The 23,703-nt window shown below is 53.6% G+C and overlaps 10 protein-coding genes across 10 annotated transcripts; 5 read left to right on the forward strand and 5 right to left on the reverse strand.

Annotated features, from left to right (window-relative positions):
• Positions 1–256: 256 nt before the first annotated feature.
• CORC01_12992 (uncharacterized protein) lies at positions 257–1,990 on the reverse strand (the record flags this gene model as incomplete). Its single annotated transcript, XM_022624610.1, has 1 exon — positions 257–1,990. One exon carries the CDS (start codon positions 1,988–1,990, stop codon positions 257–259), a length of 1,734 nt encoding a protein of 577 aa, XP_022468873.1.
• A 2,316-nt stretch (positions 1,991–4,306) lies between these two features.
• Positions 4,307–4,663, forward strand: CORC01_12993 (uncharacterized protein; the record flags this gene model as incomplete). The annotated part of the gene is made up of 1 exon (XM_022624611.1): positions 4,307–4,663. The coding sequence occupies one exon, from the start codon at positions 4,307–4,309 to the stop codon at positions 4,661–4,663; it is 357 nt and encodes a 118-aa protein (XP_022468874.1).
• Positions 4,664–5,549: 886 nt separating this feature from the next.
• On the forward strand, positions 5,550–7,391 carry CORC01_12994 (amino acid permease; the record flags this gene model as incomplete). Its single annotated transcript, XM_022624612.1, has 3 exons — positions 5,550–5,661; positions 5,779–6,864; positions 6,931–7,391. 3 exons carry the CDS (start codon positions 5,550–5,552, stop codon positions 7,389–7,391), a joined length of 1,659 nt encoding a protein of 552 aa, XP_022468875.1.
• A 420-nt stretch (positions 7,392–7,811) lies between these two features.
• CORC01_12995 (monocarboxylate transporter) lies at positions 7,812–9,165 on the reverse strand (the record flags this gene model as incomplete). Its single annotated transcript, XM_022624613.1, has 2 exons — positions 7,812–8,941; positions 8,997–9,165. 2 exons carry the CDS (start codon positions 9,163–9,165, stop codon positions 7,812–7,814), a joined length of 1,299 nt encoding a protein of 432 aa, XP_022468876.1.
• Positions 9,166–10,306: 1,141 nt separating this feature from the next.
• CORC01_12996 (uncharacterized protein) lies at positions 10,307–11,386 on the forward strand (the record flags this gene model as incomplete). The annotated part of the gene is made up of 1 exon (XM_022624614.1): positions 10,307–11,386. The coding sequence occupies one exon, from the start codon at positions 10,307–10,309 to the stop codon at positions 11,384–11,386; it is 1,080 nt and encodes a 359-aa protein (XP_022468877.1).
• A 776-nt stretch (positions 11,387–12,162) lies between these two features.
• CORC01_12997 (uncharacterized protein) lies at positions 12,163–12,789 on the forward strand (the record flags this gene model as incomplete). The annotated part of the gene is made up of 2 exons (XM_022624615.1): positions 12,163–12,294; positions 12,346–12,789. The coding sequence occupies 2 exons, from the start codon at positions 12,163–12,165 to the stop codon at positions 12,787–12,789; spliced, it is 576 nt and encodes a 191-aa protein (XP_022468878.1).
• Positions 12,790–13,437: 648 nt separating this feature from the next.
• CORC01_12998 (uncharacterized protein) lies at positions 13,438–16,091 on the reverse strand (the record flags this gene model as incomplete). The annotated part of the gene is made up of 6 exons (XM_022624616.1): positions 13,438–14,050; positions 14,125–14,451; positions 14,508–14,830; positions 14,885–15,221; positions 15,339–15,748; positions 15,879–16,091. 6 exons carry the CDS (start codon positions 16,089–16,091, stop codon positions 13,438–13,440), a joined length of 2,223 nt encoding a protein of 740 aa, XP_022468879.1.
• Positions 16,092–17,281: 1,190 nt separating this feature from the next.
• Positions 17,282–18,838, forward strand: CORC01_12999 (C6 zinc finger protein; the record flags this gene model as incomplete). The annotated part of the gene is made up of 1 exon (XM_022624617.1): positions 17,282–18,838. The coding sequence occupies one exon, from the start codon at positions 17,282–17,284 to the stop codon at positions 18,836–18,838; it is 1,557 nt and encodes a 518-aa protein (XP_022468880.1).
• Positions 18,839–19,275: 437 nt separating this feature from the next.
• On the reverse strand, positions 19,276–21,684 carry CORC01_13000 (uncharacterized protein; the record flags this gene model as incomplete). The annotated part of the gene is made up of 2 exons (XM_022624618.1): positions 19,276–19,668; positions 19,750–21,684. 2 exons carry the CDS (start codon positions 21,682–21,684, stop codon positions 19,276–19,278), a joined length of 2,328 nt encoding a protein of 775 aa, XP_022468881.1.
• Positions 21,685–22,147: 463 nt separating this feature from the next.
• On the reverse strand, positions 22,148–23,158 carry CORC01_13001 (2OG-Fe(II)oxygenase family Oxidoreductase; the record flags this gene model as incomplete). The annotated part of the gene is made up of 1 exon (XM_022624619.1): positions 22,148–23,158. One exon carries the CDS (start codon positions 23,156–23,158, stop codon positions 22,148–22,150), a length of 1,011 nt encoding a protein of 336 aa, XP_022468882.1.
• Positions 23,159–23,703: the final 545 nt, after the last annotated feature.

Raw genomic sequence — 23,703 nt, forward strand, 5'->3', positions numbered from 1 at the left:
GTGATTCTAACCACAGCATCTGGTTCCGGAGCGGTCCCTTTACTTTCTTTGAAATTGGCAACTAGAAACAGACCACATTGATCAAATCCGGCCGCTTTTGATAAATAAAAAAAATTTGGCCAGGTTGAATGAGCAGCGATTATGCGGGGTGAAAATCAACTATTCACACTCCAGGTTCCTACGTCAAACAAATTGCAATCATCACTTTGTGTGTATCAAGTTTTCAGAGGGAATCTGACCTCATTTCACCCTAATCTTAACCCGCTTTAAGTTGCCCAGCAAAAGGACTGCGGCCCCTGATCTTCTCCCCGTAAATGCATAGCAACCAAGGAACCAGCGAGAGAACCAAGCCAATGCCGCCGAGCAGACTTCCCGCAACACCGTATCCCAGCTTTTGGAACATGGTGTTTGTGAACAAAGGGAAAACGCCGGCAAGCAAGTTCCGGCACATGGACTGTGCTGCGAGAGCGGAAGAGGCGTACCGGTGGTAGGCATCCGCCAGATAGTTGAAAACGGCCAGGTATACGGTGAAGATCCCGACCGTCACTGAGGTTATTGCGAGAGCCGGCACGATCCACGGGACATTAGGCGACGAGCTCCAGCCGAACCAGAACAGCCCGATGGGCAGAAAGAGTGACTCGACACAAGCTGAGTAAAGTCGGCCTTCAGGCGTGGCCATCCGCCGGGGCATGAATGTTCTGAATATCGGGTCCTGAAGGATTGTGATTGCCGCCCCTGCGATTGACCCGACAATGACTGCGGTGTAGATTCCGCCGACCTGGCTGCTGGTAAAGCCGTAGACGGAACGAAACACCAGACCGATGCTGTTAAACTGCAAGTATAGAATCGCCCAAGCAAATGAAACCCATGCGGAAAACCAGAAAACGACAGATTCAGTAAAGAGGAGTTTGAGGGGGAAGGAGAAGCTCCGCCACAGGATGCGCATGTCAAGCTCGGGGCCCTCGAAGTGGGCGCGAAATTGAACGCGGACAAGTTGTGACTGGCCCTCGGCCAGCAGCAGCTCAGTGTCTTGTCGCAGTTCGTCATTGTTTCCAATCAGTGGAGAAACTCGCTGCAGGTCAACACTCTCGAAATGCTTGTTGAGGGCGCCACACTTTTGTGCAAGTACAACATTGCTCCGCGTCTCGGCGAAGAAGAAGAAGATGGCCAATGTCGTGGAACCGACAGTAATCATTTGCAGGTAGAAGATCCATCTCCATTGAAGGTGATCGACAATGATGCCGCTGATCATGGGGCCTAATCCGGTCCCGATCATGATGGTGAGCGAGTAGAGGGCCATGGGCGTGTTGCGCTTCTCCTTGTGGAACACATCGCCGACGACGCCCCCGGTCAGCGTCGCAAAGACGGACGCTCCGTTCCCCGTGATCAGACGAGAGACCAACATACCAGGGAACGACTGTGTCACGGCACAACCCAGGGTTCCCAAGAAGAAGACGGCCCCGGAGCCGACAAAGACCCAATAGCGACCGTAGATTTCGCTGATCAACGCGAGGATCATGGGCGCGAATCCGAACCCCAAGACGAAGAGTGTGATGCCGAGGTTGAACTCCGTGTTGGAAAGGGACCATTTCTCGGTCAACGGAGCTGCGGCCATGGCGTAGGCACCGGCAGAGTAGGCGGCTAGGGTCGAGGCGAAGAAGGTTCCGGAGAGGACCGTGATTTTCTTCCGCAGGGACCAGGTAAATGGTGATTCGTATCTAGCATCGAGTGATGTGGGGTATCCTTCTTCGAGAAGACCCTGAATGCCGTGGGATCGCAAGCATTCTGCCATGAGGAATGCCGGATTCAAGGCATCGATATTTAGATGAATATCAACTATATCGGGTGTGACTGTAGTTGACTCCCCAACCGCCGTTGGGGACATTTTCTCCTGGACATCGTCGACGTTGGCAACCTCGGCTAGGTTTGACCGTTCGATATCAGAGTCCCCGGCTGAGCTGCCTTTCAGAGGCGTAGGGACTTGGCCCATGGTCGAGTTTGGTCGCATCCTAGGCCATCGGCGTGGCCAGCTGTGATACCACGGGGCAAGTGAAAGGCGACGCCCTCGAAAGGCATTTCACGCGTCGATGCAACGACTAGGTGTATCCATTGAATAGTGAATAGTGAATCCACCCTTGTCCTTTGACTCAAACAATTGCCAAGGAGTTCGGTCGCGGAGACTTCTCCGCATCCCACCTTGTATATGCGTAGTCTGGGGGCGAGCCTCCGAAGATCGGAGGACCCTAGTCGATCCACTGCATCATTGTTTACATCCGGTCAACCGGCTCTACACCTCCTCGTCGTGGTTGTATGATGGTATAGTACCGAAGCATTTGCAGTTTTGCAAAATTTGCATCTTGACTGATGAGTAAAAGAAACGTTTCTTTCGACGCCACGGTCAGTTGTATTAGTCGTAAAAACCACATCCACAACGTCATCAGATACGGGCAAATAACATGATGTACTGCACGATCTCGCGACCTGCAGCCCACAGGAGACATGAGAGGAGAGTCTACTGTGGGAGACTCCCAAGAAAAGAAAGCATTCTCTGCATGATCCTCGTTGATCCACTGATGAAGGACCCCCCCATAGTCGCGTGGCATTTCATCCGGATGAGACCTCCGAAGGATCGGAGGCTGAAGGCGTGAGCGGCACGGTCCGCTGTCACGGCACTGGGTCTTGCTTTATCAACCTAAATGAAGTGTGTCCTGGTCCGATGGCACTAAACAGGGGGAAGATGCAGCACTTTATCCAGAAGACTGGAATTAAGAGGGGTAATCGGGGGAGATGCAGGTTGTCCGCGGGGAGAGATACCGCAGAGCGAATGCATCAGCTTCCTCGAGCTATCCGGACGCCTGCCCGGAATGAACGATAATGCGGGGCATCACGGCATCTTATCTCTGCCCTTGCTCTCTCATTTGGAGAAAGTCTCGGGATAAGATAGGGAAGAATAATATGCCAGCCTGTGACGTCCAGTCTAGACTCGCATTGAAACACTTTGCTTGCTATCTTACAGACTTAGACCTCTTCACATCCTTGGTCAAAGTCATACATTGATCTGGAGCCCATCGTAACGACTGGCAAACTCCATCTCCCGTCCACCACTATCTAAAGGTAAGGGGGGCGAGGTCACGTTTCCTCAGCGCTCAGGTTCACCATACCCAATGCTGACTAACCTGTTTGATGAGACACACGCTCAATGGCAAGGGTCTCAAAGCCTGGATCACGACTTATCATACCCTCCCGAGTTCTACACAACTGATGACTGAGTGCTCTTATACATGAAGACCATTTGAAATGGCTTTCTCAATCGCCAAATGATGCATAGGATCTAGATACGGATACAAAGGCTACCTTAACATCACGATCGAGGGGTCAACTTCCCGGCTCCTCATCTCCGCGTATGCAGCCCAATGGTTTATAAAAAGAAAAAAAAAGCGGTGTCTTACATTTTGCTAAAGAGGATGAGGAGATGCTAACCAAGACTTTGCCCGAAGCAAAGACCAAGCCGCTGCTTGAACGCCGTGAGCAAGCAAAAAGTTGACTCTCGGGTAAAGGCGCAAGAAAGTCTCATCGATCTCGCTTGGCCGCGGCTCATGGCGCCATCACGCGATGTTGGCTAGAATGGCTTTATTACGCCCAGCCCTCCCATGAGGAAGGAACCAAGACTTGGGGCCAATATGCTTACCCGTCTCGTCTCTTGCCCCGAAGGACAAGACACCTCTTGGAGGTCCTTTTGTCAGGCGAGGCTTCTCAGCTCAAGACCAGCAAGGTGCTGATTTGTCGATGGTCCCCCGTCACATCCAAGAAAACTCGGTCTTGTCATGAGTAGATGTTGTCGGGCGAGACTAAAGGGGCGTTGAACCCCTGAATGACATGAAAAACTTTGCGCGGGATGAGGATCGTACCCCCTTGCCTGCGATGCAGCCTGGAACTCGGTTATAACCGATGGAAAATAGTCCAAACCTTGCCATCGTTGCACCATCGGCACCAGATCCCACGTATTCCTGGGCTGCACCTGAAAGCGACGTGTGTGCTGACAGGTGGTTGAGAGTGTGATCGTGACAGTTTCTTACCCAGAAGCCAAAATATTCCATGGCCAGATTTCATGAGACCTCTGAGAGTATGTCGTGAGCATGTGGCTTTGTGGTGTTCCGTGTGTCCATCAGGGTAAAATGGACTCGAAACTCGATGGAGACTTTTGCTTCAGCAACACATGAATCACACAAAGTGTGCACCTGCACGGCAAGATGCACCTTGCGCGGACTTCACCTGTCAAGCTGTCAAGTGTTGCCAAGACCTTTAGATGTCTTGGACCTGGGCGGTTAGCCAGGCGGAATCTCGATGCGACTTCTCCAAGGGCGAGGGGCTCGCATTGCCCGGCCAGGTAAGACCAGCCATGAGGATACACGGCAACTGGGGCCGTCACCTGCTTCCCTTCCAGGATGCCAGGAGAATCCCGAGCTGGTGGTATTTGGCCGGAAGAAAGTGCGACAGTGACAGGCAAGTGAAGGTGCTTATGGTGAGCTTCATCCCTCAGACATGTGAGGATGCATTGATGATCAAGATCCAACAAGAACAACGTGATGTACAGCAGATACTGCTGGACACGCCTGACGGTCTCGCAAGATACACCGAAAGCTACATACTCAGACTCGAATGAATGAGAGAGAGTCACGGTGCTTCTTTGCTGTAAGGAAAATGCTGTCGATACATTTGACGAACTGGGATACCTCACCTTACCTTGCATGTGCTCTGTACGGTACGTAGTCTGTAAGGTACTCTGTAGAGGTTGCAGCACACCTCAGCAGGCTCAGCCAAGGCAAGGCGCCACGGGTTAAACTGGGCCCTGCCGCCAAAATTTTCCCACTTCGACATCTACACCTTGGATCGCGTCATCGGCCAAGTGGACCACAAACAGAAACTATGACACAGAACTTTTCCCGCCAGGCCACTGGGGCCGAACCCTTGTGCTATTCCCTTGACGGTTCGAGGGAAAAAGCCGGGGTTTTGGGGGGGCCATGTTGGGGGTTCTAGAGACTAGAGAGGGTCTCCAAGTCTCAAAGGCCGCGTCCAACAGCCCCAGATGCTCCTCGCATGTAAATCTCGCATGCGGATGGATACTCTCGGCGCACCATGGCCGATTAGCCTGAGCCTCCCTGAGACCTGGGCAACTTTTTGATGGATTTTCATTTTTTTTTTGGCTCGACAATTACAAGGGTTCCTAAGCGGCGCAACCTCACCTGTTCCCCCCCAAAGACGACGACGACGACCCGTCCCATCCCATCCTAAACCGATTCGACCCAGGCGAATATCTCGCCACATGGCGCCAATTCGGTGTAAATAAGACGTGATCACCTTGGCGGGGCCACGCTGCCAGTCTACGACAGACATAAAAGTCTTCTGGCGGCCTTCTAGTTTTTTTCTGCTTGCTCCTCGGATCGTCTCTCGTTCTCCAGTCTTCCGTCTCCATCTGGTGTTGTTTCTTCCTAGTCTTTGATCGTTTATACCCACGACGACAGGATTAGTTCACCACCATCGTGGTCAACATGTCCAAGCTCCTGAGCAAGTTTGGCGTCACGTCGGCTGCCTCTGCCGCCGACGATGACCACCACAAGCATGGCGATCTCCCAGCCGCAACGGCCTACGATGGCGAAGTTGGTAAGTCACGATCCCGTCATGGTTCAGCGCCCGGAGCATAGTCCGTGTGGTGCCGTGCCGTGCCACACGGCACAACGCCACACAACCAACCACTTACATGCTAATTACTGATGCCAGGCCGCATCGAGCACGCCCGCGAAAACAAGCGTAAAATCGGTGTCACCACCGCCATCTTCTTAATCGTCAACCGTGTTGTCGGCACCGGTATCTTTGCGACGCCCGGAACCATCCTTTCGCTCTCTGGTAGTGTCGGCCTTGCCCTCTTCATCTGGGTCGCCGGCATGATTATCGCTCTCGCTGGTACCGCCGTCTACCTCGAATGGGGAACCGCTATCCCCAAGAACGGAGGAGAGAAGAACTACCTGGAATACGTCTTCCGCAAGCCCAAGTTCCTCACCACGGGGCTCTACACCGGATACGTCATCCTCCTCGGCTGGGCCAGTGGTAACTCGGTCGTCTTTGGCGAGTACATCCTCCACGCCGCCGAGGTCGAGGTCGGCCGCTGGAACCAGCGCGGCATCGGTCTGGCCTGCATCACCACCGCCTTCTTGATCCACGGTCTGGCCCTCAACTGGGGCTTGCGCCTGCAGAACTTGCTTGGATCCATCAAGTTGATCATCATCGTCATCATCATCCTTTGCGGCTTCATCGCTCTCGGTGGCCACGTCAAGCTGCCTGAGGACCAAAAGCCCAAAAACTTCCAAAACGCCTTTGAGGGCACCACCGGTAGCCCCTACGGTGTTGTTACTGCTCTCTACAACGTCATCTGGAGTTACATTGGATACAGCAACGCCAACTACGCCCTCAGCGAGACCAAGAACCCCGTCCGTACCCTCAAGATCGCCGCCCCCGCCGCCATCATTACCATCTCCATCCTTTACATGCTGGTCAACGTTGCCTACTTCGCCGCTGTCCCCAGACAAGAGATCCTCGACGGTGGCCGCCTCGTCGCCGCCTCCCTTTTCCGCAATGTCATGGGTGGTACTGCCGAGCGTGCTCTTTCGGTCTTTGTCGCCCTGTCCGCCTTTGGCAACGTCCTCAGTGTCATCTTCTCGCAGGGCCGTCTCGTCCAGGAGCTTGGTCGCGAGGGTATTCTGCCTTTTTCGCGCTTCTTCGCTAGCAATAGACCCTTCAACGCCCCCTTGGCCGGTCTCTTTGAGCACTGGCTGATTTGCGCCATCACCATGCTTGCCCCCCCTCCTGGTAAGAGATACCAATCGATACTTTTGTTGAATATCCATTTCCCCATGAATACTAACTCATCTGCAGGCGATGCCTACAACTTCATCCTCAACCTCATCAGCTACCCCCTCGCCATCATCAACGTCTTCGTCGCCGGCGGTCTCGCCTACCTCTACCTCAACCGCAAGGAATGGAACTGGAACCCTCCCATCAGCGCCACCCTTCCCGTCACCATCTTCTTCATGCTCAGCAACGTCTACCTCGTCATTGCGCCCTTTGTGCCTCCCGAAGAGGGCCAGAACGTCTACGAGAGCCTTCCCTACTACCTCCACTGCGTCGTTGGTATCGCCATCATTGTCGCCGGTGGTCTCTACTGGGTTGTCTGGGCCAAGATCCTCCCCAAGATTGGCAGGTATGAGTTGTTGCGCGAGACGGTTGTCGATGAGATTGATGGCTGGGAGAGAAACGTGTTCTTCCGCAGACCCTACGGCGAGTCTGTTCCTTCGGAACGTCACGTTGGTTCTCCGGACCCGGAAGTTTCCAAATAAAAGTTATCTGCCATTTGATCCTATTGTGTGGCCTGCGCGTCGGTTTGATGAGGCGCCAGCGACACATCGCTCTTAATTATACCCTAAAAGCATAATATAACACTTTAATGTTCTGAAAGTACGGGCAATATGTGCAAATGGACTATATAAGACATGGCTCGTGCTTGAGTCAGGTTGCTCCATCTACTATAAATACCATTCGCTTGAGTCACGGCCAAGACATTGCATCAGCTGACAGCTTGCAAGTTGCAGGTATCGGGAGGGCGGGCATCCCGTCGCAACATGGTGCTGGCGGAGGACTGGACGTTAGATCCTAGAGGCTCTAGATTTCTCGACAAGCGAGTTCTCATGAAAAAGCTTAGATGAGATGAGAATGGAAAAAATGGGCTGTATTCTGTTTCTCGCCTACCCTGCCGCACCTCACACTCGCTTCTTCAAGGGCCAGGCAAATGCTCCCAAGGAAGAGCACAACATGAAAGAGCCCAGGAAGAGTATCAACGACTCGTAGCGACCCATCCCGTATCCTCCGCTCACCGGTTTGGTCAACAACCCAGCAGTAATCGGACCAGTAGCCAAATTTCCGATGCCTTTGCCAAACGCCATCATGCTGTATACAGGCTGCGGGTCGTCGGAGAGCATCGCCCCAAACTTTGGCCAGCTGATGAGGAAGCCGCCAGCAAACATGCCAAAGACCAATGCAAAGATGACCAGCAGCGGCAGAGAGTGGGCAAATCCCCAGAGTGTAAAGGCCGCGACCGCCGACGTGAAAGAGGAAAGAAAAATAAGCATAAAGACATTGTTCGTGTGATCGGAAAGCCACCCAAAACCAATCTGTCCAAAAACCGTTGCCAGGTTGTGCGCTGCGAGGAGCAACGCCCCCATGGTACCAGAGAGCCCCATGGCTGTGGCGTACGAAGGCAGATACAGAGATGGAATGTAGTACGCGAAACCCTGGAAAAGATTCGAAAGCGCAAAGCAGTAGAAAAGCGGCTGTCTCAGGAAGCTCACGTCCAACATCCGCATGGCACCGTGCGGCGATGGGGGCAGCCGCCCCTTGATCATGTGCAAGATGGGCGCCACGCCAACAAACTGGGCGACGGCGACGGCTCGGAGCGTGGTCTGGTAGCCGTACTCGGCCAGCAGCACCTGGAGCAGAAACGGCATCCCGACGCCGCTGAATCCACCGCCGGCATAGAGGACGCCGTACGCGAGGCCGCGCCGGGCGACGAACCACTCGTTCAACATGCGCAACACCGGGAAGTAGAGCATCAGGAATCCGAAACCGTATAGAACGCCCTGGGTAGCGATGAGCCCCGCGACAGAGGTGGCAAAGGACGCGCCGACGAGGGACGTGACGCACATGGCCCAGCCGGTGACGACCATGTGTTTCTGGTAGCGGTGGAATCGCTTGACCAACGGGGCGGCGAGGGGCGCACCGAGAAAGTAGATACTGGTGGATACAGTGCCTATGACGGCGATGTTGGAGTCGCCCTCAAATTGCGGTTGGGAGGAATAGTATTCCTGAAAGACTCCAAAGGTCAAGGGGAACCCTGTCAAAATAAGTGACGTTGCCTTAAAAGTAAGAACCGCTGGAAGATTAAGTACCCCAGAGAAGAGCTTCGATGACGAAGCTGGACAGCAGAAACTTCCATGCCGCGGCGCCCCTGTCGGTGGGCGGCATAGTGTGGATCACGGTGTTGCCGTCCTCCTCATGACTCTGCGGCGTAGCGGCGACGGCGCCGGGGTTCGGCATCGGACGTAGCTCGACTGACATCTTGACGCAAGGACCTAATCATGTATGGTCCGTCTTTTCAAAAACAAGATGCTATTCAGATGAGTAACTACAGGTCCCCAGAGTCACTTTCTTTCTCAAGGGGAGATCTAGGCTTTTAATGACAAACAAAGTCTTGAAAAGCCGAGACCGGTGCCGGACCGGGACGGCTTCCGGCTGTGGGGGAGTGACGCTAGGCCAAAAGTCATTTTCACATGAAGGGCGCACGCCTTGCCTAGTTGGTGAGATACTTTGGGTCGCTTCGACTTATATGGTCTACTTGAGTTCATGTTTTGTTAAAAAAAAAAAAAAAAAAAAAACACGGTAGGGCAACTGGCTCATCATGGGCAGGGCTTGTTGTCAACATTTCTTTTCCTCTCTTCGTGTTGTGTCTTGAGAGATATAGTCTTCAATCTACTCTTCTCTTCCTCTTCGTTGACGAACTGACCTCCGCGGTGGTCCTCTAGAATCCTTTCATCGAAGTCTATTTGGTTTGCACTGAAGCTTCTCACCAAAGTGGTCCGTTTACCAGACCAATTAACGCTTTGACTAATGGAATGACTGACAGTCCTTGGCGTGTTCATACATGTAGGCGCAGTGTCTGCTCAGAAAGCGTGACGAACATCAAAAACCGCGTATAGGATGGATGCTCTACCCAACGTCAGAATCATCCGATCAATACCTCACCTTTATCTAAGCAGCAACTTTTGGAGCGTTCCAGCTGCCAGCCTACAATTGGGTAAAACGCCACTTCCTCAATGTAAGCTCGCCGCGTAAGGTAGCATGACGCACTGGACCCTGATTTTACGGGTACATTGGCTTCCTACGCTATCGATTGTCAAACGGCGCCTTTCGGGGAATTTTCCCCAACAAATTGGTACCAGGGCTGCACCTTCTAGTATTTGACTCACTTTCCCCAACTCGGACCGTGCATTGTGATATTGCTCTGAAGTAGGGTCAATAGACTATTAATTAGAGAAAGGCTGCCGCTTCCTTCCGCCGCTCAAATATACAAATAGTACGGAGACAGATTCAGAGAATACTTGCTGCAGTCGAGTCATTTGCAAGTTTTACCAAAAGTCACCTTTCAGAGCTCTTTCGCAGCACCAGTGATCCATCAAGTCTTCCGCCGGAACCCTCGACAATGACGAAAACCATCTTTTTCGAAGACTTTGTGGTCACAGATCGAGGCGGAATCATCGAGAACAGACACGCAGTCCACGCTGCAGTCGTCGACGCTAGCGGCAAAGTACTCTATGCTGTCGGCAACCCTTCGCGAATGACGCTCGCTCGCTCCGCGGCCAAGCCCGCCCAAGCTCTCGCCGTGCTCGAAACACCAGGTTTTGCGAGGTACGGCTTCGACGGAGCGGATATAGCTCTCACGTGCGCATCACACAACAGCGAAGAGCGCCACGTCGCGAGAGCAAAGTCCATGTTGGCCAAAGTCGGTGCGGAAGAATCGGACCTGCGCTGCGGCGGCGACCATTCGATCTGTCCGGTGGTTAATCGATCATGGATCAGGGCAGATTTCACGCCGACTGGGATCAACAATAACTGCTCTGGTAAACATGCGGGCATGCTCGGCGGCGCAAAGGCACTAGGTGCGGGCTTCGCGGACTATCACCTCCCTCACCACCCGATCCAGGCCAAAGTCAAGCAAGTCGTGCAAGACTTGAGCGGGCTCAGTGGAGACAGTCTCAAGTGGGCGATTGACGGCTGCAACCTCCCTGCGCCTGGACAACCTCTCCACTCCATGGGTCGCCTGTATGCCAAGTTTGCAGCGGCTGCCGATACTATCGGGAAGGGAGATGATACTGCTCAGCCCCCAAGAACGAAATACATGTCCGACATTTACAACGCCATGGCAACGTACCCCGAAATGGTCGGCGGCAACGGGCGTTTCTGCACGGCACTCATGGAGGCTTTCGACGGCGCCCTCATTGGCAAAGTCGGCGCAGATGGGTGCTACGCAATCGGCATTCGGGGATCAGGGTCCACGAAGAAGCTTGGTGCCGAGGGAGCCGTAGGCATAGCCGTCAAAATCGAAGACGGTAGTCTCGAGATCCTCTACGCCGCGGTCGCTGAGATCCTTGAACAGCTGCAAATCGGGACGGTAGAGATGCGGAAGCAGTTGGCGAGCTTCCAGCATTTAAAGCGTGTCAACACAATGGGCGTCGAGACAGGCCAGGCCTTACACGCCTTCACGATTCGCCGCATGGATTGAGTGGATATACTGTCAATGTTTCGGGTAGATTGCTAAGAGTCGTAGATGGTTGCGTTTCTCTCAATCCACAGAATAGAAGAGACTGATGAGTTTACCAAGCAATCGCCGGGTGACTCATGGTCAGTAATTGTCACTCAACCAATGGAGTGAGGTATTATCCCGACATCCTATCTCGATTGCAAAGACCAATGAATGAATCAATTGAGGGGCCCGGGCTTTGAACCAGGATGCAGAATTTGGATGGGACAGTAGTTGCGCCGACTGAAGTAAGCAAGCTTAGCAATCATTCGCCCAAGACATTTGCCCTCACTGGCGTTGAACCGGCCATGCCTTCCCCTCATCCCCGTTTGCTGCGTACACTGGCTGCTCGATTATCTCACTCATCGCCGCGCATCATGCTACCTATTGCAGAGCTAGTGAAAGCCGAATTAGTGACGTAGCATATGCATGAAGACATGTGTGAGTTGACTGCCACAATTATGCATTGCGGGCGGTTCCCCTCCGCAAAGTCCATAGGTCCATTGTAATCCGGGAACTCGAGTTGGCGCAGAATCAGATGTTCATCGCCGACTGACGAAACAGCGTCGACATTGTTGCCAAGCCCCAATGGCTGGCCTAGGTGGTGATGTTGTACGGAACTCGCAGATGATGTATAAGTTCAACACGTTTCCCCTCTCATCACCACATTTTACTTCTAATTCTCTTCATTACATTATCTCCCAAACATCTACAAAACACAGCAGTCCATCATAACCGTTTCTTCAAAATCAAACACCATGTCTTCCATCGCCAGAGACGACAAGACCTCGCCGTCCTTTTTTCCCCTCGCCAGCGTAGCCCAGGACGGCTGGTCTACAGAAAATGAAGCAACAGCAACATGCTTCTGCGGCGCTGTTCAACTCTCATTCGTAAGTGTTCCATGTCCATCTTTTTCATGATACACACACTTCACCATCAAGAAGCATCACATTAACAACCCCAATCAGCCAACCCAAGGCCCCGGTCTCGTCGACCGCTTCCTCTGCCACTGCGCCGACTGCCGCAAAATCTCCTCATCCATGTTCTGCTCCAACTTCTCCGTCGCCGACAGCCACCTCCGCCACATCCGCGGCAAAGAGACACTGAAAATCTTTAGCCAGTCCCGCACGATTGCGACGGGCAACGACATGGCCAACCACTTTTGCGGGACCTGCGGCACCCTCATGTACCGCGTCAGCTCCGGCCTGCCGGGGATGAGCATTCTGCGGCTCGGCACCGTGGACGATTTCCGCCTCGTGGAGACCAAGCTGAAGCCGCAGGTCGAGCAGTTTATCGATACGCGCGCGTCTTGGGTCAAGCCGATTGAGGGAGTCTTGCAGCTGGACCGGATGCATACTGACGAGGACATTGAGAGTCTCTTGTAGATACATATAGTGAAAAGAATGGGCATTGTCCAGTGGTTTTCCAAGTTCAACGTCCACATGTACGGAACGGAATAAGACGCCGGTCTCCGTGACCAGCGGCACTGGATGATGCTGGGGTTCGGCGGACATTATACCTGTACTAGATTCTCCCTGTCTCGATTATTTGATTAAGATTTGAGGCGGAAGAGGCTCCGGGGCACAATGACAAGCGAATTCCACTAGCGATCTGCGTTGCGTCCTCTAAAGTGAGTGATTTTTGATGCCAGTCCCACATCTGGGATCTCGAAAGCGTAGAGTGTATTGAGAAAAGCTCAGCGAAACACAATATGGCCCGTTACCTAGGCGGACTTTCTTGCTAGCGGCCGCGGTAACTAGCAGACTCGGGATCCGTGTCTCATCCGAACTTTTGTCTAGGCGTCATTTACGGTGACCCTGCTGCAAAAATGACATTCTGTTACGCCAGCTAGAACCTCGAGCTGTGGTCCCTTCCAATTATTCATTAACATCCCACACACTGCGATAATGAGTGACAACTACCCATCAGTCTTGCGAGGTATTTTCCTAGGCAAGAAGATAATACGAACTCCTCGAGGCCTTGCTAATGCGCAATCCGAGAAACAAGGATGCGTTTCCACACCCATGACCATGTTAACCCACATTCTCCGATTCGGACTGCTCAGCCATCAGCTTCCGAAGCTCTTCGACCAGATTCCGGGCTCGAGCCCTTTCGAAATCGGTCGTCGCCAAGTCTAAATCGATAATCCACTGAGCCTCCGTCTTGTCAGTCATGCCTTTGATAGCCGCGTGCCGCCTATCAATCTCATCCAGCTGCGCCAGGACGCGCGCCGCCTTCTCCGTCGGTATCGCCGAGTGTCGCAGTGCCATTCCGACCATACCCTGGGCGACTGATCCAAAGACTGGAAACGACGCGTAAAGGTCCTCCAAACCCGCGAGACAAAGGTCCAAGTAGAATCGCCATTCGTTGCTAGTTTGGCCATCTGCTCGGGGCAAAGATACTCCTCCCTCCTGGATCATGGCGTTGGCGACGTACACGACCGCAGTCTGCCAGAGGACCGAGTAATTCGCGTTTTTGTAACGGAGGCGGTATAATAGAAGAAGTCGCTTGAGCTGCGTTACGGATGACGCATAGACCGCTTCGGGAGTGGCGTGCTTTGTACTAAAGGAGTAGAGGCGCTGCGATTTGAAATCAGCCGCGAGACATGGCCGGAAAAGATCGGTCACCACGGCGTGGAAGTAGACGCTGGTCAAATATGTCAGTTTCAAAAGGGTCGTGGCTTTGGAGTTGAGCAGATCAGGACTTGATGGGTTACGTACTGCAAGAGCATCACACTATGATCGCTTGCCTCGCCTCTCGCCATTTCCAGTGAGAGTCCGCTAGCCCAGCTCAGTAGACGATGGTACGTCCCTTCTGCAAATCTCAAAGACTCTAGCTGAACGCCTCGGTATTGAGGATCGTGTAATCTTTCTAGGATGTCTTTGAAGATGATCCACAGATCACTGGCGGCACTGAGTGATTGAGCATGAAAAGCCGTCTTGGCTGACCACGCATCGTCGCTCGGCAGTAAGACAATCAAGTCTCTGGGCATTGGGAGTAAGGGCGGCGTATGAATTTCCTGGACGCGATAATGGAGGGAATACACCCTGAGGGAATTAACAATTGTTTCACAGCGCGCCCTCGATCATGCTAGGTTACTCACGACACCCAGTTATAAACACCCCACGCAGTGTAAGAAGCAGCCCTCGTCCACTCGGCATGACCGCCCAGCCAGACGGTGGCTGACTCGGCTTCGGATTGAACATTGAAAAGGCCCATCGCCTTACCTAGCCTAACGCTCTCTTGCAAAAACCGGAGGCTCATGTCGTCTTTGCCGTATGTCACGGCGCACATGCTGAGAATTTGCAGCGCAGCAATGCTCGTGACACTATTCGGCTGCTGTTGATCGGAGAAATACTGCTGGGATTCCGCGAAAAGAGCTACACTAAAAGCGGCGGCATCGGGATGGAGAGTCGTGAACGCTTGCTGCTGATGTTAGCCCGGACCGTTTGCAAGGGAGAGCAGAGACAGGAGACATACACACGCCCAACTCAAGACGGCAGTGACAAGAAATGGGGAGCAAAAGAAATGTTGTAGATTGATCAGGTCTCGGACAAACAGGTCGGCGTTGAACAAGGGTATAGCTGCGTAGTCAATTTCAAGGTAGTGTGATATAATACTGATCGCGAGGTCGTTCGGTATGGGGATGCTTGTCCATTTGGTGATGTCAAGGAGACGGAGACGTTCGTCGAATAGTGGACTGCGCACGGCAACCCCCGTAGAATCGGGTGAACCACTCTTGGGCACCACATTCTCTTCCGCATCTCGCTCTGGAGTCAGGTACGGACCAGAGAAAGGAGAGACTTCTCTGGAAAGCCTGCGGCTTATTAGTGTATGGCGGCATTCGGCCAAGCCCAGTATACCGTCTTGTCATGAGTGTGTCATGCCGCGACAATACAGATCTAGCCAGGGCCGTGCGTAAGGAATGGCATACGTAGCTTGTCGCCCTTCCAGCCAAGGCTTCGTCGTAGGTTTGAGTAGGGCTCCGAGAGTCAAGTCCGTATACGGCACTGGGAACAGGGCGGGATATGCGACGGGGTGTCGAATGGTGAGTTCGAAATTGATGCTGTTCTGGGTCGGTGGGAGGAGGCCTCTGAGGTGTTGCTGATCGGATGGCCGTGACAGACCCAAGCCACGGCTGGGCAACTCGTTGCGCAGTTTGTGAAACAACTCGAGGGCTTGTTTGGGCGGAAGCGTTCGCAAGGATTCGAGCATCTCGGCAGGGCCACCTCGTTCTGAATGCTCCACCTCGGCGAGGGTGACGCGATGTCGGACAGTGTAGGTATACTCGCATGTCTCTGGACGCTGATCGCACATGACGCATCGCGGGAGTCGTCCATCGCACTATCAAGACGACAGACAAATCAGCATGCGACAGATTTCAAAGCATGTACGCACAGATATGTGGGCGGATCAAGGAGTAGGTAGGGGCAGTGCAAGGGACAAAAGCAAGGCATGGGAAGCCAAGGCCCACCTTTGTCTTCCGTCTGCGACACGGGTCGCAGGCGCTATTGGCCTTCCGCTGCCGCGCAGGACGGCGGAGGTTGATGCTGGGTCGACCGGGACCAAGACCGGCGCCGGTGCCGGATTCGGCAGTGCGATTGGCACTGGAGTCGGGGTGCTGTCGGACGTTAATTGATGGCCCTTCGGCTAGTGGCCGCGGCCGCAGCGGACGAAGCGGCGTCATGTTGGATGGGGTAGGTTGGGTGGCATTTCGACGGCATGGGCCACGTGAACCAGGCCATTTGCGAACTTGTACGAGTGGAGGGTGGATGGTGGATGGGTGCAATCGCAAGAGCAGTTGCGGGGTGTCGTGGAAGAAATGCGGTGACAAGGCGGGGGATCCGCAAATGAGCAAAGCTTACCAAAGATGGCCTAGGCTCAATTGCATCCCTTTTGGCGCCGATCCCCGTTGGCTCGCTTGGCATTCGCGCTAGTCCATATCCAGTGCCCTGTGGTTCATGATGGTCTAGACAGTCGATCTGATGGTGTGCTCGGGCATCTCGGTGAGATGGTGAGTCGGTGAGTCGACGCCTCTGTCGGTGACTGGTGACCGGTGAACACTTTCGCCAGAGTGTAAGTGTATAACTGGCTCAATCCGCAATGCTCAGTGCTGGCTCCAACGTCCACCATGACACTACTAGCTTTAATTTTTTCAATTCAAAATGGTCTCACACATTCAATTGGCTCTGTGGATATCTGTTCCTAGACAATCTCTTGCGACCAAAGATATTTTGGCTCACATTGCTGAAGAGAAATCTCGAAATAAACCACTGGCTCCCCATTATTATTTTCTGAAATGTTAACTATCAATTACGGTTCCGCTTACCTTAGTAACCGTCAAGGCTCAAGCGATTGACAGCGCATCCGCCGATAAGCGAATGGGTTTCATCCCAAAAACCCAGCCTGGCACGGGCAAGAAGGTTTCCAATGTTTGCGATCTATTGGTGTGTTCGTTAAGTGCCCCACGACAATCCGAACTTGTGCAAGAACACTGATTTCCCCACGTAGACCAACTCGAAACGAAGACACCCCGATACTTGCCGCCAATGCTTCGCGATCACGGACGTTCATCCGAGCGGCCGGGTCAGGCGGCTGTCCAAATAGCCAAGAACTGAGGGCTTGTGAACTTTGACACTTCAAGGTATTGAGCACAGGATATGTATTGCCACCAGCTCCCTACGCCATTGGGTTTACATCGAACATAGAACGAATACGTTATCCTCGCAACATCACACCCCTTGACTGAACCGTAGAGTCGCATCGCCCGTTAGACCTACCTCGAACCAGTCGAAACGGACTGTTGTGATGGAATCGCTCCATGCCAAACCCCTCGTCGCCGTCTAGTCAGCTCGCGAGCTCAACATATACACCGCCATGGCCAAGATCGGCACGCAAAGAGTAAAGACTGGCTGCACAACCTGCAAGATCCGCCGGATCAAATGCGACGAGGCGCGCCCATCCTGCGCGCGATGCATCTCCACCGGCCGCAAGTGCGACGGCTACGTCCTCCCACCAACAACAACATACTCCTGGGCGCAGCTCCTGCGGTCATGCCCCTTGCAGAACACATCCTCGATCCGGGCCGCGCAGCCGAGCAAAGCGAGCAGAGTTCACGCCGAGCGAGCAATGGACTATTACCGCAAAGTCACCGCGCCGCAGTTTTCCGGCTCTCTCAACTCGTACTTCTGGTCCAACGTCGTGGTCCAAATGTCGGACCAGGAGCCCGTTGCCAGCCACGCTGTGCTGGCCCTCAGCTCCATCTACGAGACGTTCCGCCAGGGATCCCACGAGGCGAGTTCCTTTGCCGTGTGGCATTACAACGAGGCGATCAAGCTCCTGCGCACGACGACGGACCGCGCCCTAATTCTCTTTGTCTGCATTCTCTTCATCTGCATAGAGCTGCTCCGCCGGAACCCAAAGGACGCCATCGCCCACTGCCGGCACGGAATCAATATTCTAAACGAGATTCACAACGAGTCCGACTTTTTGCGAAACCACATCACGCCCGTCATACGTCAGCTGAGCGTTGCGCCCTATCACTATGGGGTTAACCCCGCGACGTTCCCGACGGTGCGCAAGCCTTTGCCGACAGCAACCCAACGGCTGCAGAATGTGGCGGAGGCTCACGCTCGGCTTTTGACGATACACGTCCGCCTAGCTCGATATGTAGAATCCGTCAACGAACGACGTCTCGAGACGGGGCAGGAGGGGCCGGAGCCTGGCGCGAGGTGGACTGGCCAGTTCATACAGGTTGACCTGGATGCGTGGTATAAGGCGTATAGGGAACTGAAAAAGGAGGAGAGGTATACTAGTAGAGAGGAGGAGATGATGCGACTGCTTGACATCCGGTACCTCGTGACGAAGATTACGCTTTTGACGTCGTACAATTCAGGCCAGGGGGAGTGCGCAAATGACGAACACATTGACAAATTCCGCGCAATCGTCGTCCTCGCTTCACAAGCGGAAGACTCGTCAGAATCGTCGCCCAAATCCACCTCGTCGTCCACCTCCTCGTCAAAATCCTCAGCGGGCTGGGCCACTGACAGCGCTCTCGAGCTGGGATATAGCTCGCTCCTATTCGTGGTCGCCGCAAAGTGCCGTCGTCTGAAGCTGCGGCTTGAGGCGCTGAGGCTGATGAAGAAGCTTATGGTGCCGTCGAGGAATATCTGGGAGAAGGCGCTGACGTGGAGGATAGCGCAGCGGGTGATTGAACTTGAGCATGAAATCACCCTCGACGACGAGACTGACTTGGACGCCTTAGTCAGTGCCGATGAAGGCGAGTTCGTCCCGGAGGAGAGACGCGTAATCAATATTGAGTTCCGATGGCCTCCAGACACTACGATCCCCCCGCGGAGAAGTGTGATGTTTTTTACGAGAGATGGGGTCACTGGTGAAACTAAGGCAAGGGAAGAATTTCTGATAGCACAATAATACTTGGCAGAGTCGTTGGCTGCTTCCAAATAATCAAACGAACTTGTATCCGACTTATTGCTACGGGCTGCCGCCACATGACAGATTCCTGGAATGGTTCTATGCTTACATCGCGATTGTCACTCAGCCAACCCCAGCTATAACAACGGAATCATTAATGTCAACATTGCTTTATACTCGTGCTGCTTTTCCGGTGCCAACGATATACATGTGCTGCCTCAGTAATGCATGTGGTGGCTAAAAGAGAACACAAGACACTTCATCTCACAACCAAAAACGTTGGTTGAGAATCCTCCCTTGTTGTCCATTACGCCGACCTCAATAAGCCTCAAACTGATTAGCGCTGAATTAGACCAGAAGAAGGTAAAACTCATACCAGCACGACCACGTCAGAACAGGAGTATTTACAATAACCGAGCTGTCACACCAATATTACCTCATTCATCGACATGAACCTCACCCGTGTAAGGCTCTCCAAAAAGCTTGATCCATGACTCCTTGCTCTCTTCGTCCAGGGACTTTCCATTAATGTGTTGCGCCAAAAGCATCAACTTGTACCAGTACTCGAAGCAGGGCGAATGGGACACCAGCTTCATTGTCAAATCGAACACCGACTTGGCGCCATCCTCCCCAAGTTGAGGGACGAGGAAGTTGAACGTCGTGAGGGCGTTGGCGAGGTCTCTATCGACAGCTCTAATCGCGGCAATGGCGGTGTCATTGTTCTTATTGTTTTTTTCGTCGCCGCCGCCGTCGCCGTCTGTCGCCACGTTCAGTCCCAAAAGCATGGTGCAAGACTGGACAAGAAGATCGGCGTAGAGATCGTGCGCCTCCTAGGCGATTGTCTCCTTTGGCCAGATCTTGTCGATTTGTATTTTCATCGGAGCAATGTAAGTTTTGAGAGCCTCTCTCACCTGGGTGACACCCAGGTTGATGTCCTCGATATTGATGCAACTCTTGAAATCTCGAGCACACTGAGCCACGTGCTTGTCTTCAGCCAGATCCTCCAGGAAAAGTCTCCGGAGAATACAGCGGTCAGTCTCAGAGATGCGATCAGGGCCGGCATTGTCGTACTCTGCAATGATATCCTGCATGTTGATCTCATCAGGTAACTTTCGAGACGTGCCGGGCTGCTCATCCAAGCCTGGCCAAGTGAGATGTCCGTCCGATCCAATCGTTACCGACTTGTCGATGAGATTGGCATCCTGTCCCTTTCGAATCTTCGCAATAAATGCCTTGTAATACGCCGTGGTATCTTGGATCATCTTGTGGTGAGATATGGGGGGCACGATAGCGGCGCTCTCGCCAGTCCCGGGCTCGACCCCAGGCTCCGGCGACGTCTGCGTGGCCCAGGACCGCATCATCGCACCACGAAGACCGGCATCGACAGTGGGGACCTCGGGCCAGGGAAGTCGAACCGCCATCTTGGGCGCCGTCCAGACCTGGTGATCGAGCTGATCCTGGTAGGGTTCCAAGGCCTCGGGCCCGATGTCCCCATCGGTCACAAGTCGCCAGAGGTCGGGGTTGGACCGAATGTGCTCGGGAACGAAAAAGCCATGCATCAACGTCTCTCTTGTCGTGGTGCTATATTTGGCCCGGCAGTAGTTGGTATACCCCGCAAACCCCAAGGTGTAGATATCCGGCATCATCAGCATGGCGGTGAGCTCTGCGGAAGCGGGTGCGCGAGATCCGTGGTTCAGGGGCATAGTGAGCTTCGATCCTTCCCACGACGGCGGTACAATCTCCTGCCAATCCTTCTCGGTGAGTGCCATCTCATCAATGTACTCGGAGACCAGAGTTTCGTCAATGTCTTTCTCGTTGATTGCGAACGCGTTGATCTTCTTGTCCTTGCCGTACAAATGGTCAACGGCGCGGAAGATGTGAACGTAGGCCGAGAGCTTGAGGTCTTCGTGAAGCCGAAAGTAATGTGGCCCATACAATATCAGTTGGGCTAGCGAAACCTCAGGTACAGGCTTCACTGGCTGCTTGCCGCCCTTTTCCGCTCCCAGATCTGCCGCCTGATAGTAATGATGGTAAATGATTGCTAGCGTCAACGCGAAGTTAGCAGACACGATATCGCGGTTGTGCTTGGCAAGGAATGCCTTGATCTCGTCAACAAGACCCTTCGGCACCTTCCTCCCTGCTATCTTTGGCATCATCATACGGAAGTGTTTCCAAGTTCCCTCCTTTGTATCCTGTAAGGTCGCGTAATCTGGCCTAGCCACCTCATCATTCACGAGCACAGGACATGGGTGGCCCTTGCTGAAGGCATCCTGCTGCCGCTTTTGGTACTCGGATCTATCGCTGTCTGAAACATTTCGATATTTATCCGCGTCATTGTACCTGATTGACAGGTGCTTCACAAAGAGTAGCTGATTCGGTCGAAGCATATCGATAGGCGGGACTATGAGGCCTCCAGATTTTGACCCCCAGCCGAGATGAGCGGCATTCTCGTACGTATTCGCCTTCAGCGACGTCTTGGTAACACTGCGAGTGAAAGCGGGCGTGAACTCGTTTGTGTCGATGCCGACGTAGTATGAGTCGTCGGGGAGGGACTTGTCGGTGGTGTACCGTCGATGGCCTCGTTTGTGCAGGTTGACGATGATGAAGTTGCCGGGATCATTCAGGACGACCACCTTTCTCAGGTCCTCTTCGCTAAAGATGTGGCCGTCGGGCAAGTCGACTGATGAGAATTGAGGGCGTTGTAATTTGAACCGAGTGCCGGTGAGCTGAATGGGTGCTGGCAGCTTGCCATCTCGTTCTTTCTTCACGGCGGCTACCTCAGTGCCGTCTTCGGCGTCGCCGCCTGCCGCCGTTCTCAATCGATGACGCGTGGAGGGACCCTCCATGGAGATGGTTTACTTTACGATTATCTCGGTCGACAAAGGGCTAAGGACGACTGGTAGAGAGCAAGGGTAATTGAGGTAAAAAGGTCGACGTGGTGAGGGGAGAGCGGAATTTCTTGGGTTTGCTGCAATGTGTATTTGTGATAGTACGCAATGCGACAAGGATCCCGGGGCCACGAGAACAAACAAGAGCTGCCTAAGCAAGGTAGGTAGGGAAGGAGGAGAATATTCCACAGACACAAAGAAGAGACGTGTGGTGTTTGAGGGAATACGCGACCTAAGTAGACCATGTTCAGGAACAAATAAGCTTGAGAATCGAGAAATGTAAAAGTAGTAATCTACTACCCTTAGTCTCGGTAGGAGGATACCAAGTTCTGAGAGCAAGGAAATAGGCTACCTACTTACTTTAAATACTTCAGTTGATAAATTTCTATAATTTCAATGCGACTGAACTTGCTCACCTTGTCTACAGAGGATCATCCTCAGCATCATCAATGACAAGCTCCTCCTCCTCCTCCTTCTTCTTTTCCACCTTCACCTTTCTTCTCCCAACAACATCACCCTCTTCATCTTCGGGCCCCTCGCCCTCCGCCCAAGCCTCAGGCCCAACATACCTCCTCGGCCAAATATTCATTGCAGTCTTGCGCCCGTCACCTACAGGCAACCCAGCATGAACAACCCTCCGATCCCCAGTCCCATTCGCATGCAAATTTACCCAAAACACCGCATTCCCCCTCACCGGCCTAAACGCAACCCCCCCATCATCATGCCTCCTCCACACACTGCTACCGTCTCCGTCCCGCCGCCGATGCTGCGGCGTAACCGCCTCAATCTCGGGAAACCACGTCTCCCCACCGCTACACCCGTCCTCCAGAATCGCAAAAAAGCTCGCCACCCGATTCCACCGCCGTCTCCGTCCCGTCATCCCATCAGGCTGGAAGTCGTCGTACCAATCACGGTGCACATTGAACCTCTGGCCCTCGGTATACCGAACCAACTGAGGCGGCCCAATCTCATCCCGCCCGGACGCCATCACCGTCCCCAAGAACGCCTCCGCGCGCGCCAACACGCACTGCACGGCGTCGTCGTCGGCCGGTAGGCCCGCCGACCACGACGTCCGGTCTGGCGTCCCCTGCGTCCTGCCGTCTTTGACGACATAGGAGGGTTTGAAGGCGGGTTCGCCTGCTTCCAGGAGGCTTGCTATGTCGGCTTCGTGGAGAAAGTTGTGGATGTAGATTACCAAGGGATCAAGGGAGATGATTTGCGTGGTGTAGTTTTGGGCCTGGCAGATGTAGGGCTCGGTTATCGTGCCATCTTGCTGGGCGGGCGCATCGTCTGCCGGCGGGGAGAGGATCGCATTGAGGGAAGTTTGCAGACGGGAAGGGATGTTGTGTTGTTGGAAGTAGGGAAGGGAGATGGCTACGAGGGCTGTGTAGGCCGACAGGCCGAGGAGTTTGGTGATTGCGCTCGCCATCATGAGTTACTCGTTTGAAGCGCCCTTATACGATCAACAAGAACGACAAAGGAGAGACGTCATGATAGCTGTGGACGAGAAAGTCTGGAGGCGGCATCTTCATTTAAGAGCGCCCCTCAGACCAGGGGCCTCTCCAAGCAAAGAAAGTCCCTGGTGGGACTGTCCCTTGTTGCCGATCCAACTCGTTTACTTCAATTTGTTCCAGTCCGAAGTTCCGAATGCGCCTCAGATAGATCAAATGGAGCGTCGTCCTCCGACTGGGCGGAGAAACTCTTGCGCATGGCACCTTGGCTGATTGGGTGGTCACGGTGGTGTATGAACGCCTCCCGAAGGCGGACCAGGGTCCGACCCGGACCGCATCCCGTCCCCCGCATTTTTGGGGTACGCCTTTACCGAGACTCACCGAGACCTACCGAGATAATCACCCATCGGGAACTCGGTAAAGCTACCTGTTTTGATCTGCAAATCGCAGTCGCAAGACTTGACTGGTATCTTTTGCACAATAGGGCACGGCTGAATCGCAATGCCTCTATCCCAAGGTACCGCCA

Source organism: Colletotrichum orchidophilum (assembly GCF_001831195.1).
Source record: "Colletotrichum orchidophilum strain IMI 309357 chromosome Unknown Scaffold_173.1, whole genome shotgun sequence".
Taxonomy (NCBI): Eukaryota; Fungi; Ascomycota; class Sordariomycetes; order Glomerellales; family Glomerellaceae; genus Colletotrichum; species Colletotrichum orchidophilum.